The sequence below is a fragment of the Balaenoptera borealis genome, assembly GCF_965194805.1.
Source record: "Balaenoptera borealis genome assembly, chromosome: 3".
In the NCBI taxonomy this organism is placed as follows: Eukaryota; Metazoa; Chordata; class Mammalia; order Artiodactyla; family Balaenopteridae; genus Balaenoptera; species Balaenoptera borealis.
Window position 1 is genome coordinate 7,957,409 of NC_138866.1, and position 14,679 is coordinate 7,972,087.

The 14,679-nt window shown below is 37.2% G+C and overlaps 1 protein-coding gene across 13 annotated transcripts in view; it reads right to left on the reverse strand.

Moving 5' to 3' along the window:
- Window positions 1-14,679, reverse strand: part of PAPOLA (poly(A) polymerase alpha) — a 58,714-nt gene that overhangs the window by 37,998 nt on the left and 6,037 nt on the right. For 8 of the 13 annotated variants that reach the window (XM_082384538.1, XM_082384534.1, XM_082384531.1 and 5 more), the window contains exons 2-4: window positions 5,921-6,106; window positions 5,327-5,393; window positions 423-504 (exon numbers count right to left, since the gene is read on the reverse strand). In XM_082384538.1, the coding sequence (XP_082240664.1) occupies window positions 423-504; window positions 5,327-5,393; window positions 5,921-6,106 (335 nt within the window). Of the gene's footprint in view, window positions 1-422; window positions 505-5,326; window positions 5,394-5,920; window positions 6,107-10,123; window positions 10,180-14,679 lie in introns of all 13 variants that reach the window. The other 5 variants (XM_082384535.1, XM_082384532.1, XM_082384528.1 and 2 more) reach the window with 3 other exon arrangements.

Consider the following 14,679-nt stretch of genomic DNA (forward strand, 5'->3'; position numbering starts at 1 on the left):
TCTGATTTCCAGAAGAAGATATCATTATTTTAATATCATTTTCTTCTGATATTCTTCAGGTAGAGGAAATGATATACAGAGCAGCACTGTCCAAAGTAACTCCCCAATGGGAAAAGTGTACTTCATGCGCACTTTCCAGTATGGTAGCCACTAACCATATGTGATTATTTAACAATGAAAATGTGGCTACTACTACTGAGAAACTGAATTTTTTATTTTCCTTAATACTGCATTGGAGGGTACAGGTATGAAAGGTATCATTTTACATCTTTCTTCTTACCAAATTTAGGCTCCCTGAAGTACTCTCTTCCATGCAAACCTAAGCTGTATAATACACTGCAAGTAACTGAGATGGATGTGTCATTATAATTTTTAAAAAATTAAAAAGTATTCCTTCTCAAGATAATTAAAACAATATTTACCTTTTGTATGTACTCCTAATCTATAAGATCCAAATGTAAATATTTTTCCACCAACATTTTCAATTACAGATTGTGGAAGATTCTGTTGAAGCAAACAAAAAATAGTTATTTTGCCAGTGGAGCACAAAGGTAACTATTTCAAATAACACTGTACATTTAAACAAAAAAAAAACCAAACCCAAGTAAGATTTCTATGCAAATTTATATAGAGGGTAAACAAACTATAAGCTCTACAAAATACCAGGCCTTCACAGATCAACCTAACTTGAAATTTAAGCAATTTTCAACTTTCAATTAGTGTTAGAATTTTGCCACATTTTTGGAAACTGCTATAAAGACTGTGGTAAAGGAGATCATGTGATTCCACAGAAGCAATGTTAGAATCAGGAATTTTATTCATGATAAGGTGCTGCATAAATCATGAATGTTAGAATATAACAAAAACACATTCTGATTGCTTAAAAGATCATATTCAATGATTATACCAAACATGCCACAGTACATCAGACTATAATTTTACTGCATCAAAAGTGACTTTAAGGCCAATAAGGCTACGTTTAATAGTTTAGTAGGCTTTAGTGGGATGATTTTGAGCAGAACTAAACTTATTGATGATTTCTTAGAGTAGAAACACCAGGAATGAGGAGAAAGGAAAGCACTTAAAAATCATCTTCCTGGGGGCTTCCCTGGTGGCGCAGTGGTTGAGAATCTGCCTGCCAATCCAGGGGACACGGGTTCGAGCCCTGGTCTGGGAAGATCCCACATGCCGCGGAGCAGCTGGGCCCGTGAGCCACAACTACTGAGCCTGTGCGTCCGGAGCCTGTGCCCCGCAACAAGAGAGGCCATGATAGTGAGAGGCCCGCGCACCGCAATGAAGAGTGGCCCCCGCTCGCCACAACTGGAGAAAGCCCTCCCACAGAAACGGAGACCCAACACAGCCAAAAGTAAACAAATAAGTAAATAAAATTAAAAAAAAAAAAATCATCTTCCTGACCCTGGTACGACTATAAAGTACTATGGAGAATACTTAACCGCCCTTGGTGTTAAGGATAATGTCTGTCCACAAAAAAAAAAAAACAACAACCAAATCTTAATGTGTGCTAGATCAATGTTTCTCTTTACTTTCTAATTCCTCAGTAAAGTCTTACTCAGTAGGAGAACATAAAAGAGACCACTCTTCCCCACCACCCTCCCAAAGTGACATAAATTGTTACTTCATACTCCAACAACCCTAAAAATAAATTGTAAAAGGCTCAGGGGATTCCCTGGTTTTTTTAAGGGCACACTTAATCATCACTTATAGAAAACAGGCAATCTAAATGTGTAGTATTACATTTTTTAAAAGTAGACACCACCATCTCTTCCTATGTTTAGATATTTTAAAAACCACTTGTACAGTTGGCTTGGTTATTTAAATTAAGCCAGCAAGATGTGTGCAGAAATATGCCTACAAAGGAAGGTAGAAAGAAACTACCTGAGAACAACGTCCTGTGGACACCTCTAGTAAAACACAAACCTCTCGGATAGGCACCCTCCAGGAGAAGTGTCCAATGCAGTAGGCACTAGCTATGTTTCACTTTCACCTGAAATGCAGCTAGGGTGGCTGAGGAGTAGAATGTTTAATTCTAGTTAATTTAAACTGAAATAGCCAAGTGTGGCTGGTGGCTACTGTATTAGACATTAGTATGTTTATAGCTATTACAGTTGTAACCCAGAAATTAAGATTTCTTAATTAACATCACAGAAGAACTTTTCAATTGCAAATCTTTTTTAAGTCTCAGGATATTAGATGGCAAACAAATCAAACAACTTAAGTAAAATTCATATTTTATATAAATTTTCCCCAAAATATTATAAATTAATTGTAACTATACATCAAAAACCAGTGGTTCTCGGGACTTCCCTGGTGGTCCAGTGGTTAAGATTCCATGCTTCCACTGTAGGGGGCGCAGGTTCAATCCCTGGTCAGGGAACTAAGATTCCACATGCCACCAAAAAAAAAAATCAGTGGTTTGCTACTGATTTAACTGGAGATATTTTTGGTTGTCACAATCTGGGGAGAGCAGACAGGCAGCATCTAGTTGGAAGGGTGCTGCTTAACATCTTCCAGGACAGTCCCTAAAAAAGAAATATGTGAGGAATTCCCTGGTGGTCCAGTGGTTAGGACTCCACACTTTCACTGCCGAGGACGTGGGTTCAATTCCCTGGTCGGGGAACTTAAGATCCCACAAGCCGCGCAGTGTGGCCAGAAATGAAAGAACTACGTGGTCCCAAAATATCAATAGTGTCAACATCAAGACATCCTGTATCAGGTCTTAAAACCAAGCAGCTGAGGAAGAAATTCTCCCTAGAAAAACAGATACAAAAGATCAAACTTGTAAAGCCTAACCCCTAAAGTCCCATTCTCTAACCAATTTACTACCTACAGAGTTAGGCTACAGAGAAAAGGACACAGGCAAATTTGATTAGGAATGAGCATTAATTTCATTAATCCAAACAATTTTTCTTACCCTCAAGAAAACCAGCAGGAAGAAGTGTATCAAGAGTTACCAGTTAGGGCTTCCCTGGTGGCGCAGAGGTTAAGAATCCTCTTGACAACGCAGGGGACACGGGTTCAAGCCCTGGTCCGGGAAGATTCCACGTGCCGCGGAGCAACTAAGCCCATGCGCCACAACTACTGAGCCTGCACTCTAGAGTCCGCAAGCCACGACTGCTGAAGCCTGCACGTCTAGAGCCCGTGTTCCACAACAAGAGAAGCCACCGCAATGAGAAGCCCACACACCGCAACGAAGAGTAGCCCCCGCTCGCCGCAACTACAGAAAACCCACACACAGCAACGAAGACCCAACACAGCCAATTAATTAATTAATTAATTTTTAAAAATAGAATTACCGGTTAAAGAAACTAACTAGGCACTCAATTACTGAAACAAAACTATCAATGAGATAGTACTCTTGTTTCACATTAAATAAATCTAAGTTCTGGCCTTACAACAGTTTTCAACTTAAATGTCTAAGAAAAAGCCATTAAAAACAAAGCTGTGTTTCCTATACAAGATTAAAGAATCACTAAGTTCAATAAATGAGTAAAAATACTTAAACCTGGACATCCTTTGCTCAGCTCAAAAAGAAATTCTTTTCAAAACATCATTTTTATCAAAACTCTATCAATGACAAACATGTAGTATACATGGAGTCCCCAGTTTAGAATATTCTGGTTGCTAAAGTTTTAATCAGTTGCTTTGAAATATATATACACTGCTTTAAGAAAACAATATTATAAATTTGACTAAAGCCAGAAGACTTTAACTTACTTTTCTTCTACCTTGATATCTTCTCTCAGGTTTTCTTCTACCTTTGGTTCTCTTACCATCAATTTTTCAGCTGTACTACAGACTAAATACGCATTTTATACTACCCTGGAAAAATGACCACTATTTACAGAGTTTTTTAAAACTGGCTTCTAAACACAACTTTACGAATACATTTCCAGAGAACAAACATATGGACACCAAGGGGAGAAAGTGGCTGGGGCGGTTGGGGGGGCGGGGGGCGGGGCGGTGAATTGGGAAATTGGGATTGACATACATACACTAATAAGTATAAAATACATAACTAATAAGAACCTCCTGTATAAAAAAATAAATAAAATAAAATTTTTAAAAAAACACAAAAACTACATTTCCTTTACCAGAAGCCTATTCATGGATTCAACAGTTGTATGATTTTCTTTTAAAAAGTTATTAGAGGGCTTCCCTGGTGGTGCAGCAGTTGAGAATCCGCCTGCCAATGCAGGGGACATGGGTTCGAGCCCTGGTCTGGGAAGATCCCACGTGCCGCAGAGCAACTAGGCCCGTGAGCCACAATTACTGAGCCTGCGCGTCTGGAGCCTGTGCTCCACAACAAGAGAGGCCGCGACAGTGAAAGGCCCGCGCACAGCGATGAAGAGTGGCCCCCGCTTGCCGCAACTAGAGAAAGCCCTCGCACAGAAACGAAGACCCAACACAGCCAAAAATAAATAAATTAATTTTTAAAAAAAAGTTATTAGAAACTCAAAGAATGTTATTATAAAAAACTAAATAGATAATTCAGTTTGAGTCTAACATCTGAAGGCCTAAAAAATGCTCATTGTTGCAGAATTCCTTAAAAGGTAATGAGATTCTCAAATACTTAATAAACATGTTTAATACATTTTTTTTCCCTAAGTGAAGCAAATGTTTTACTGAAATCAGCTGTCAAACCACAATCTATCCAAATGACAATGTTACATTGTTCTTAAAAGAGTGGGCACAAATATGGCACAGACACAATCCAGCATCTATCAAAACACCATCTGTAAAGAACCTGACTTATTTCGTGCTGTGTGTGAATGTGGTCCAGCATATAAGGTAGACTCAAAACCAGTCAACTTTTTTCTTGATAACATGAAAAACATTTCACTACTTTGCCTCAAAATTAAGCACACTCATCTGTCTGTAACAACCGTGTTTAATACATTTTTAAAGCACCTTTTGCGGGAAACATTATTTCTATGAAGCGTGTAAGTAATTACTGAGCTTTGAAGTGTTACAACCAAAAGTATTTATAAAATCACTGAATTCAGTTCAGTTTTTCCTGCTTTCAAAATAGCTAGGTACCGGGAGTTTCCTGGTGGTCCAGTGGTTGAGACTCTGCCCAATGCAGAGGACTCGAGTTTGATCCCTGGCTGGGGGACTAAGATCCCACATGCTGCGCGGCGTGGCCAAAAAACCCCCCAAAAAAACCCAAAAAAAGCTAGATACCAAATACAAATTCTGCTGTCAACAGTCTAAAACACATTTCCACATTCAAGACTCTAAATAGCTATATAAGACAATTGCTGCGTTCAGCTGGCAAATTACTTCCTATACAATTAAGTCACCTTACCTTGATTTCACTGATTTCTCGTATCCACTCTTTTACCAGGTTATTTAATTTTCCCAAAATTAAAATCCTGTTGATAGAGCAAATATCAATCAAGTATCAAGTTGTTTGTTATTCTAGATCACTACTAATTAAAATGAAAAAGCTTTCAATAGATGGCTTCCTAAATTTTAACCAGTTTTTAAGTTATCAGAAAGAAAGTTTATAGTAGTTAGCTATATGTAGGCACTGTTACACTGGGTGAGGCATTCCTCTAGCTGAGCAAGGCATTCCCCTTTCTCCTGACAATGCTATAGTACTATACTAACCAAAAGTATCACAAATCAAAATTAAGGGAACAGAACTTTATATAGACGAAAAGTTTTTTCTACGTATCACTTGTTTGAAACAGACATATATTGGGGAGAATAATTCTAACTTGCTGAGTTCCTCAAAATTAGTTTATTATGTTAATAAAAAATTATAACTTAAAAAAAGATATACATATACACTAATATGTATAAAATGAATAACTAATAAGAACCTGCTGTATAAAAAAATAAATAAAATTCAAAAAAAAAAAAGATATACACACACACACCCCCCACACACACTGACCTGCGCTGCAGTTCCTCTTCCTCTTCAAAAACGCCAAAAGGCTTCAGAGTCTCAATTAGTTTCTGGGTAAGCAGGCAGTCAGTCTCCTTGGGGGCTGCTAAGCTGATGGGAGAGGTAATGCCATAGTGCTTCTGTGGCGGCTGTGTTTGCTGTGATCCCTGCGTTGTAACTGGACTGCAAACAGAACTGGATAAAATTACTGTCAAAAAATTTCTACAATTTAAAACTAATCAGCATGACTAGAAAAAAATGCTTTAGTAAAATGCATTTCTAAACATAGTTGGTTCCCTGCCATACCCCAAAAAACTTTCAATACATTTTGTTTGCTTTAAAACAAAAAGTAACACAAAAATTAAGTGATGAAAACATTAGTTCTCCTCCCACTCCAAGGATTTTAATTGTGTCACTATCTAAATATCTAAATAAACTATAAATAAGAATCCAGATCAGGGACTTCCCTGGTGGCGAGGTGGTTAAGAATCCGCCTACCAATGCAGGGGACACAGGTTCGAGCCCTGGTCCGGGAAGATTCCACATGCTGAGAAGCAATTAAGGCCGTGCGCCACAACTACTGAAGCCCACGTGCCTAGAGCCCGTGCTCTGCAACAAGGGAAGCCACGGCAATGAGAAGCCCGTGCACCGCAACGAAGAGTAGCCCCCACTCGCCACAATGAGAGAAAACCCACGTGCAGCAACAAAGACCCAATGCAGACCAAAAAAAAAAATCCAGATCAAAAAAGAATCCAGATAAAATAAATTGCTAGAGAAAATGCAATCTAGGACATAGTGGACTTCTGAGAAATTTTACTTACTCCTTACTTCTTGAAAAGGAGCCAAAATCTATCAAATTGTTACTTCTAAAGAGATGAGGATAGATATAAAAACACTATTCTACCAATACAACAGACTCCCCAAATGGAATTTCACATCTGACTTGCAATGAATAAAACTCATAGATAATGAGGCAAATAACATAAACATAACTTGGAGGGGAAGAACTATATTCACACTAAGCTTGTTACAGAATTTTTGGTAAGAGATTTACACTTCAACAATGACTAGTCAAGTTTTTCCGTTTTAAGAGCAATTCCAGATTTTTACAACCAATAGGGTTTTAATATAACTGGTGAAAAGGTATGGCACGCTCTAAAGAAAGGCTTTAGGAAATTAATCGGACTCAATTATTTTTTGGTGAAACCAATTCTTGTTTTTTTCCTCCCTTTTTAAATCGATGGACAGGGACTCTAAAGATAAGCAGCACAATCATTAACTAGAAACTAGCTGGTCAACTAACATGCAGAACCAGGTAAGGACTAAGGAAGACGCTAACATCTGAATCAGTTATCTGCCCCAAATTCTGTTCCTTAAGAAATAATTTATACACACACACACCTACTTTTTTTCAAGTTCTAAATATATATATATACTTTTAATTAAACTGCAATAATCTACTAAAGCAATAAGATGCCAGAATCCTACGGCAGGTAAGTCCCATTATGAATTTACTACCTATCCCTGGGTTCTGGTTTATACTATGACTGCAGGACTATGTTTTATATTTTGTCTTCTGATATCAACAGAAAACCTAAGAATGCCAGGAAGCCCATAGTGTTTGTTACTAATTAGTCACTAGGCTGTATAGCATTTAATCAATGCTTCCTAAACTAGTTATACATTGTCTCAATTTTAATTCAGATTTTATAGTAACATTTGCTGAATAAATATGAGTCAGATTTATTATCTTACAGCAATTAACTTACGTCTCATCACTTCCTCCTACTACTTTAAATTGCACAGCTATACACAGCTATGATGTTAATTCAGAGCTGCGGATCCACGTGAGCACCAAGCAACCTCAAAAGACTAAATATCTTAATGTTCTATTTTTCAAATTTATGTAGCATCTCCCATGATGAGAATATACAAATTAACATTAAGTGTAAATGCATTCATAACATCTTGGTTAATACATATTTTCATCAATCAGCAAATAGTTATCATCAGGTTCCACAAAGCTGACACCAAAAAGGTGGCCCTCAAAACTGCCTAACCATTTCTTCACATCATGCTCTAATAGACTCCAGATTCCAGATAAATTATGTATTAAGTTTAAAAAAATACACTTAACACATATCTTAGTATAATTATATTTTCTTGCATTGTTCATTGCTTCATATGAGTTTCTCCAAGTAAACTATAGCCCTTCATGACCACCCCAGGATTATGAATACTTTTTATAAATGATTTTAACATAAGTAGAGCCAGATATGAAAACAAGTGTAAAATCCTTTCTAGCTAGACTTGGTTCATGCAAGGAGAGCTTTCAAGTGTAAATTGAATTCATATTTTCCTACCTTAAAATAATAAACCTCTATTGGATTGTTTTGTTTTGAGCAAACATCTGCATTCTTTTCCTTTCTGAAGGGGCTAAATTCATTACCAGTTGAGTTTGGATGATCACCAAAATGAGTGCCCATTCTCTGTGGGGTTAAGCTTTCCTGCAGATTCCCATTTTTTCTTTCTCAAATATTCAGGTTCTTCACTGTCATACAAAAATCAATGCTTGGAAAGACCCTTGTCTACTTCAACTGTATTACCAGAATACTGGATATAGACTCAGATTTCTTTTTTTTTTTTTTTAATCAATTTATTTATTTATTTTTGGCTGCACTGGGTCTTTGTTGCTGTGCGTGGGCTTTCTCCAGCTGCGGTAAGCAGGGTCTATTCTTCGTTGTGGTGCACGGGCTTCTCATTGTGGTGGTTTCTCTTGTTGCAGAGCACGGGCTCTAGGCGCACGGGCTTCAGTAGTTGTGGCACAAGGGCTCAGTAGTTGTGGCTCACGGGTTCTAGAGCACAGGCTCAGTAGTTGTGGCGCACGGGCTTAGCTGCTCCACGGCATGTGGGATCTTCCCAGACCAGGGCTCAAACCCGTGTCCCCCGCCCTGGCAGGCGGATTCTTAACCACTGTGCCACCAGGGAAGTCCTAGACTCAGATTTCTAAATTCACACCAAGTTTGTCTACTTCAATTTGAAAAAAAAAAAAAAAAAAAAAATTGATGTCTACATTAGTTTCCACATGAACATTTTGATGGGGAAACAAATCATACTCCGGTTGTAAATGTTTATTTATTCAAAATGTAGTCATATCATATAAAACCACATTTACTTGTCCCATCTAATTCAAAAAAGAACATTATAGGGGGACATTCCTGGTGGTCCAGTGGTTGAGAATCTGTCTTGCAATGCAGGGGACGCCAGTTCGATCCCTGGTGGGGGAACTAAAATCCCACATGCCTCAGGGCAACTAAGCCTGCACACCGCAACTACTGAGCCCACGTGCCACAACTAATAAGCCCACATGCCACAAATACAGAGAAGCCCGTGAGCTGCAAGGAACGATCCCGCCTGCCGCAACTTAAAAAAAAAAAAAAAAAGAGAGAGAGAGAGAGAACATATGTATCACATATCTCTGTATGTATACATATCTAAAACAAGTTACATACAGAACATATACTAATTCAAAAACACATATGAAAAGAAATATTAAGTAAATCACAACCAAATAAAAGAAACAAATACATGTTTTGAAAGGTACAAGATACCTGTGTCTCCAATAGAAATGGCTTACTCTTACGCTAAGTGGCTAGACTAGGAATTCTAGGCTGCCAGATGCTCTGAATGTCCAAAATGTAGAAATATTAGCTATGATTGAGCTTTAAATGGAAGAAGTCAAAATTTTCCATTTAATTTTTAATATTAGAAATTAAGTAGAGTGATAAAACAAGTTAAGGATCTTTTTGCTGCTGTTCTGTTTCTAACAAAACAAATATACACACTCCAATATTGGGTAATGTGAAGGATTCTGCTTTACAGACTTTCTCCTGGAACTATACACCAGACAGCTAGCTATCAATCCCAAGAATGCAAAGCTCTCCCTCAAATTCTTGAACACATGAGACACCTGCCCATGCCCATCACTTTCTAGAGACATTTTTACCAGTATTTAGTTTTCTTCAGACATTATTTTAAAAATAACTTCTACAATTATATAAAACAATGAAAAAAAAAAAAAACTAGATACGGAGCCACAGTATTTGTGATCCACTGAAATTTCTTCCTGGTTTTCAATTTAAATATCAAGAACAGTTGTGCTTTTCCTGAGTAACTGGCTCATTTTCATCTCATGAACATAGCTGTACTTACCTTTAGGCTACTGCCTGAATTCTTAGAGCAAAACTGGTGGCCATCCAGCAAGTTCTCTACAAAAATCCAAAAATCACTGTACTTCTGTAAGAACTGTTTTAGTACCCTAATTTCTTGCTGTTTTATATCTCTATCCTTATTCTCCCTTGTCATCCACCTTTAATGCAAATACCGTGCTACTTTTAAAATGTGACTAAAGCATTCTTAAAAGTCTCAATCCTTTCTGGGTCAGAGCAAGATATAAATACCTATACATACAGTACATATACGAATCTTGCCCCCCTCCAAAATTATAAAAGACAGCCAAACACTCCTCCCCCCACCCCACTTTTTTGGGAGTCAGGAGGGAGAAACGAAGAGGGCACAATACTAAATATTTTCAGAATTCTTCTCTCTCTTAGAACATAGGGCATTTTCTTTATAATATTTAAAATAATTTTCATCAAGGCAAAGCTTACCCAGGACATATACCCACCTTCCCTTTTTTATTATTATTATTTTTAATTTCAACAACATTCTATATAACAATTCCATTCCAACTGCACTTGTTCTGCCTCTTGGCATCTTGGTCCCACTCTTTCTACTCCCCTGCTATGCCAGACTACCATTCACAGTGCTACCAAGTGTTACCTTCCTAACACACAGCTTCCTTAAAAACCCACATGACTTCTGGTAATGGCATTCAAAACTCTGTCCACAAAAACTGCTCTCAACCCGGAAGCAATCTGAAAAGAGACAAAGCAGGCCTGATTTCATTTCTACTAGTTATACCACTCTGGTTTCACTTCTGCCACTAGTTATGTGATTCTTGTTAAGTTGTAACTCTATGGATTTACCTTAGAATTTATTATATCTCTTCTCTACTTTGGATGGCAAACTAGAAATTTAAATACTATAACATGTTTATGACATGAAAGTCCAGTTTCCAAACACGGAAAGTTTTTAAACCAATACTCAAAAGAAAGGTCGGTCCATCCTTTCCTCATGCTAGGCTGTCTAAGACCTAACTCTACTTAGGATAAATATTTAGGTACTTAGAAATGGCAACATTTTTGTGAAATTGGCATATGACTGTAGGCTGCTTATTTCGGCCAGATACTTGTTTCAAAAGTTTAGGCATCCAATTTAACCAATACATGTGGCTCTGAAATATCAAGAACCACTTTGATTACAGTAACTATAAAGCTAACTCAAATAGTGCAAGTTCCTATGATTTGTAAACTATAGTTTAGTAGCCATACCTTCAAATAGTCAAAGTATGATCAATCTTTGGGTATATCATATTGACGACCACTTCAAGTCAGTGAGGAAAGTTAAGGAATACTCAAATGAAAGACCTATATTAGTACCTGTTTTCACTAAGTGAATGAAATCCAAAGAGGATTTTCACTTTTACAAAAAAAAGGCAAAAAGCAAAAACACTCTTCGTTTGTTTTGCAAGCGGTTTCAGAGGCAGCGTGCGGCCCGAGTAGCAAGAGCGACACTAACAAGCTTCCTCCCCAGGACATACGTATACTCAGCATCAAGCTACCATAGCCTGGAACTGTGTCTGTGAGCAGCAATGCTTTATCTCAATTTATTCTATGCATCTGTTAGCAAGATGTGTATAAGGTAGTTGCTTCTTCATTTCATGCTGTTTTGGCTTACAAAAGCTTTCACAGGACCTCTCTACTTTTGGATAGGGAGGGAAACCTGTATTCTTAATATGTTCTTAAATCAACTTTTAAAAGTTTCACTGCAAATCAAGGAAGCACATTAAGACGATCACTTTTTCTGTCAGACTGGAGAAAAACAAAGCTGATGTACATCTGGTAAAAAATGAAAGACTTATTATAAACCTCCAACGTTGGCAATGGTGTAAGAAAATGAGCACTCTTATCCATCACAAAGGATGTGAACATGGTATGTCATTTTAAAAAGCAATCTGGCAATATTCATCAAATTTTTTTTAAAGCTTATGTCTAGCAACTTCACCTCTAGCAATCTATCTTACAGAAACACTAGGACACAAGGACTCAAACTGAAGGCCCTGATGTTGGAAGACATATCCTCTTTAATTTTTAGACACATTTTTAGTATATTAAATGTGTACTTTAAAGCACAAATTTCTACTGCTCCTGGGGTACGAATACAATGGCTTAGAAGACAGGCCAAATACGGGCCCAAAATCCTGTACAGCAACAATAAGCTTGAAATGAGCAATGTCTACCCCAGCATTATCCTTTATAGAGGGAGCATGCTTGGTATTTGTAAATAAATACCTCTCTTGACCCTACAGATTCTGGAAATTTGACCCTTCTTATAGGAATAATACAAAAGATACCCAAGGTTGTTCACTGGAGCACTGTATACAATGCACCAACAAACCGGAAACCACCTAAATATCCATTAATATAATATAGGACTGGCGAATTACAGTACATTCTTACAACTTAATACTATGCTATATAAAAAGAATGAGGTGGTTATCACATGTAGTAGCATGGAAACATGCCCACAATATGTCAGGTGAAAAAAGTTGTAGAATATAATTATGATAATAGCTAGTATTTATTGAAACCTCAACATATTCCAGTTAGTGTGGCAAGCACTTTACATTATTCCCGACTATTCCAACGACTCTATTCACTGGGTCAGGATATGATCTCAGGCATCTGACTATAATCATAAGCCTCTATACATCTTTCACAACATACAGTCTTGTACCTTTAAAAATTATTTGTGTATTATGTCTATACATGCATAGAAACACACCAAGCAGAACTGACTGGTGGAAGAATTTCATCTTCTAGGATTTTGTTTCCATTAAAGTACTTTTGTTAAAGTACTTTTAAAGATAAATATTAATGAAGTCATACAAAAGTTGAAAATCATCTAATTCTACTATTCACCATTAAGTTTGTGATAGTAAAGAGGCTAAAACCACCCCCTAAAATCATTCTCCAACAGCAAGGGACAGCAAACAAATGTTCAATTTAAATCAATAATTACCTTTTTGATTATTAGCTTTGTAGTTTATGCTAATCAAAATGTTATTTTAAAGAACTGAAATAAAAACCTTAAAATGGATTTTTCAGTGTAACACTTTGTGATTAGAAAATTAAATACAAAGTGAATCATGACTTACAGCTCTAGAAAACTAGTAAAGCACCAAAGCTATCTATCAAACTTCATCAATCCAATTTTCCTAAAAGCACCTCTTCCTCATTTAAGTTATTTTTCCCAGAAAGTATATTATTAGGCTGAAATTTACTGAACTAGGATCCTAAATATGTATGAAAGACAATGTTAAAATCAGACTACAAAGATAGTCTCTATCCTCAGTGACAATCTCAAATTTGGTCTGGGATTCAGATCTTTAAACAACAGATGAGTGCAAAGTAAAAGCTTAAAATAAACATTACAGAAACAAAGAATCAAGGATATACCAAAGGAAAAGGTTAAGGAGGTATGCACCCTATATGACTTGGAGAAGGGGAAAAGAGCAGTCTCGGCAGATGACTAACACACAAAGGAAAGGACAACAAATCACCAATGGTGTTTTCTGAAACAGTTAATATTTAACGACTTTCATCCCAATTTAAACAAAGCTCATGCTACTGATGAATCTCTGACTCCTCACATTGCGCATATGGAATTGGTGGCACGTAGGACTAAAAGGGTCAACTGCCTCAAAATGTATAGATCCTAGCCAACAGAAAACACTGTCATTTCTTGCTAGTTTTAGTCAGTGAAGTTAAAACTGAAAGCTTAACTTACTTGATATTCTTCTTTAGAAGTAATCAGATAAATCACAGTTACACTTAATGGGTACATCCCAGGTGGTCCAGTAGTTAAGAATCCGTCTTGCAACGCAGGGGATGCCGCAGGGGATGCCGGTTCAATCCCTGGTCGGGGAACTAAGAACCCACATGCCACAGAGCAGCTAAGCCCGCGCGCCGCAACTACTGAGCCCGCGCACCGCAACTACTGAGCCCGCATGCCACAACTACAGAGCCCACGTGCCACAACTAGAGAGAAGCCTGTGCACCGCAACAAAGAGACGGCGCACAGCAACAAAAGATCCCACATGCCACAACTAAGACCCAACAAATAAATAAATAGCCAAAAAATAAATAAATAAGTATTTTTTTAAAAACCAGTTAATGTATAACCACAGTATGCAATTTGCTGTTTAAAGGCCTTGACCTTAAACGTAATGTGCCCATTCAAATTAAGCAGGAAAAAAGGACATTGAACAGAATAGGAATATGGGATCTCTCTAAAGTATCTGAATACACATTAAATATTAATTCTTAGCAGAAATAATACAATCTCCTCTTTCACAAGAAGTTTAACACATATTTAAATTTTACCTGTAGCTTAAAAGTCAAGCATATAGTCAAGACAACGTATTTGCTCACTAAGACATTATTCTAAGGATGGCTAATTCACCTGCCACCCTATGTACTAAACATAGTTAGAACCTAACTATAGTCTTAAAATATGTATTCCAGGTGGATCATCCAGCTAATATTTAGCAAGCAGCAGCAGAGGCTAAAATATAGATGAAGCAA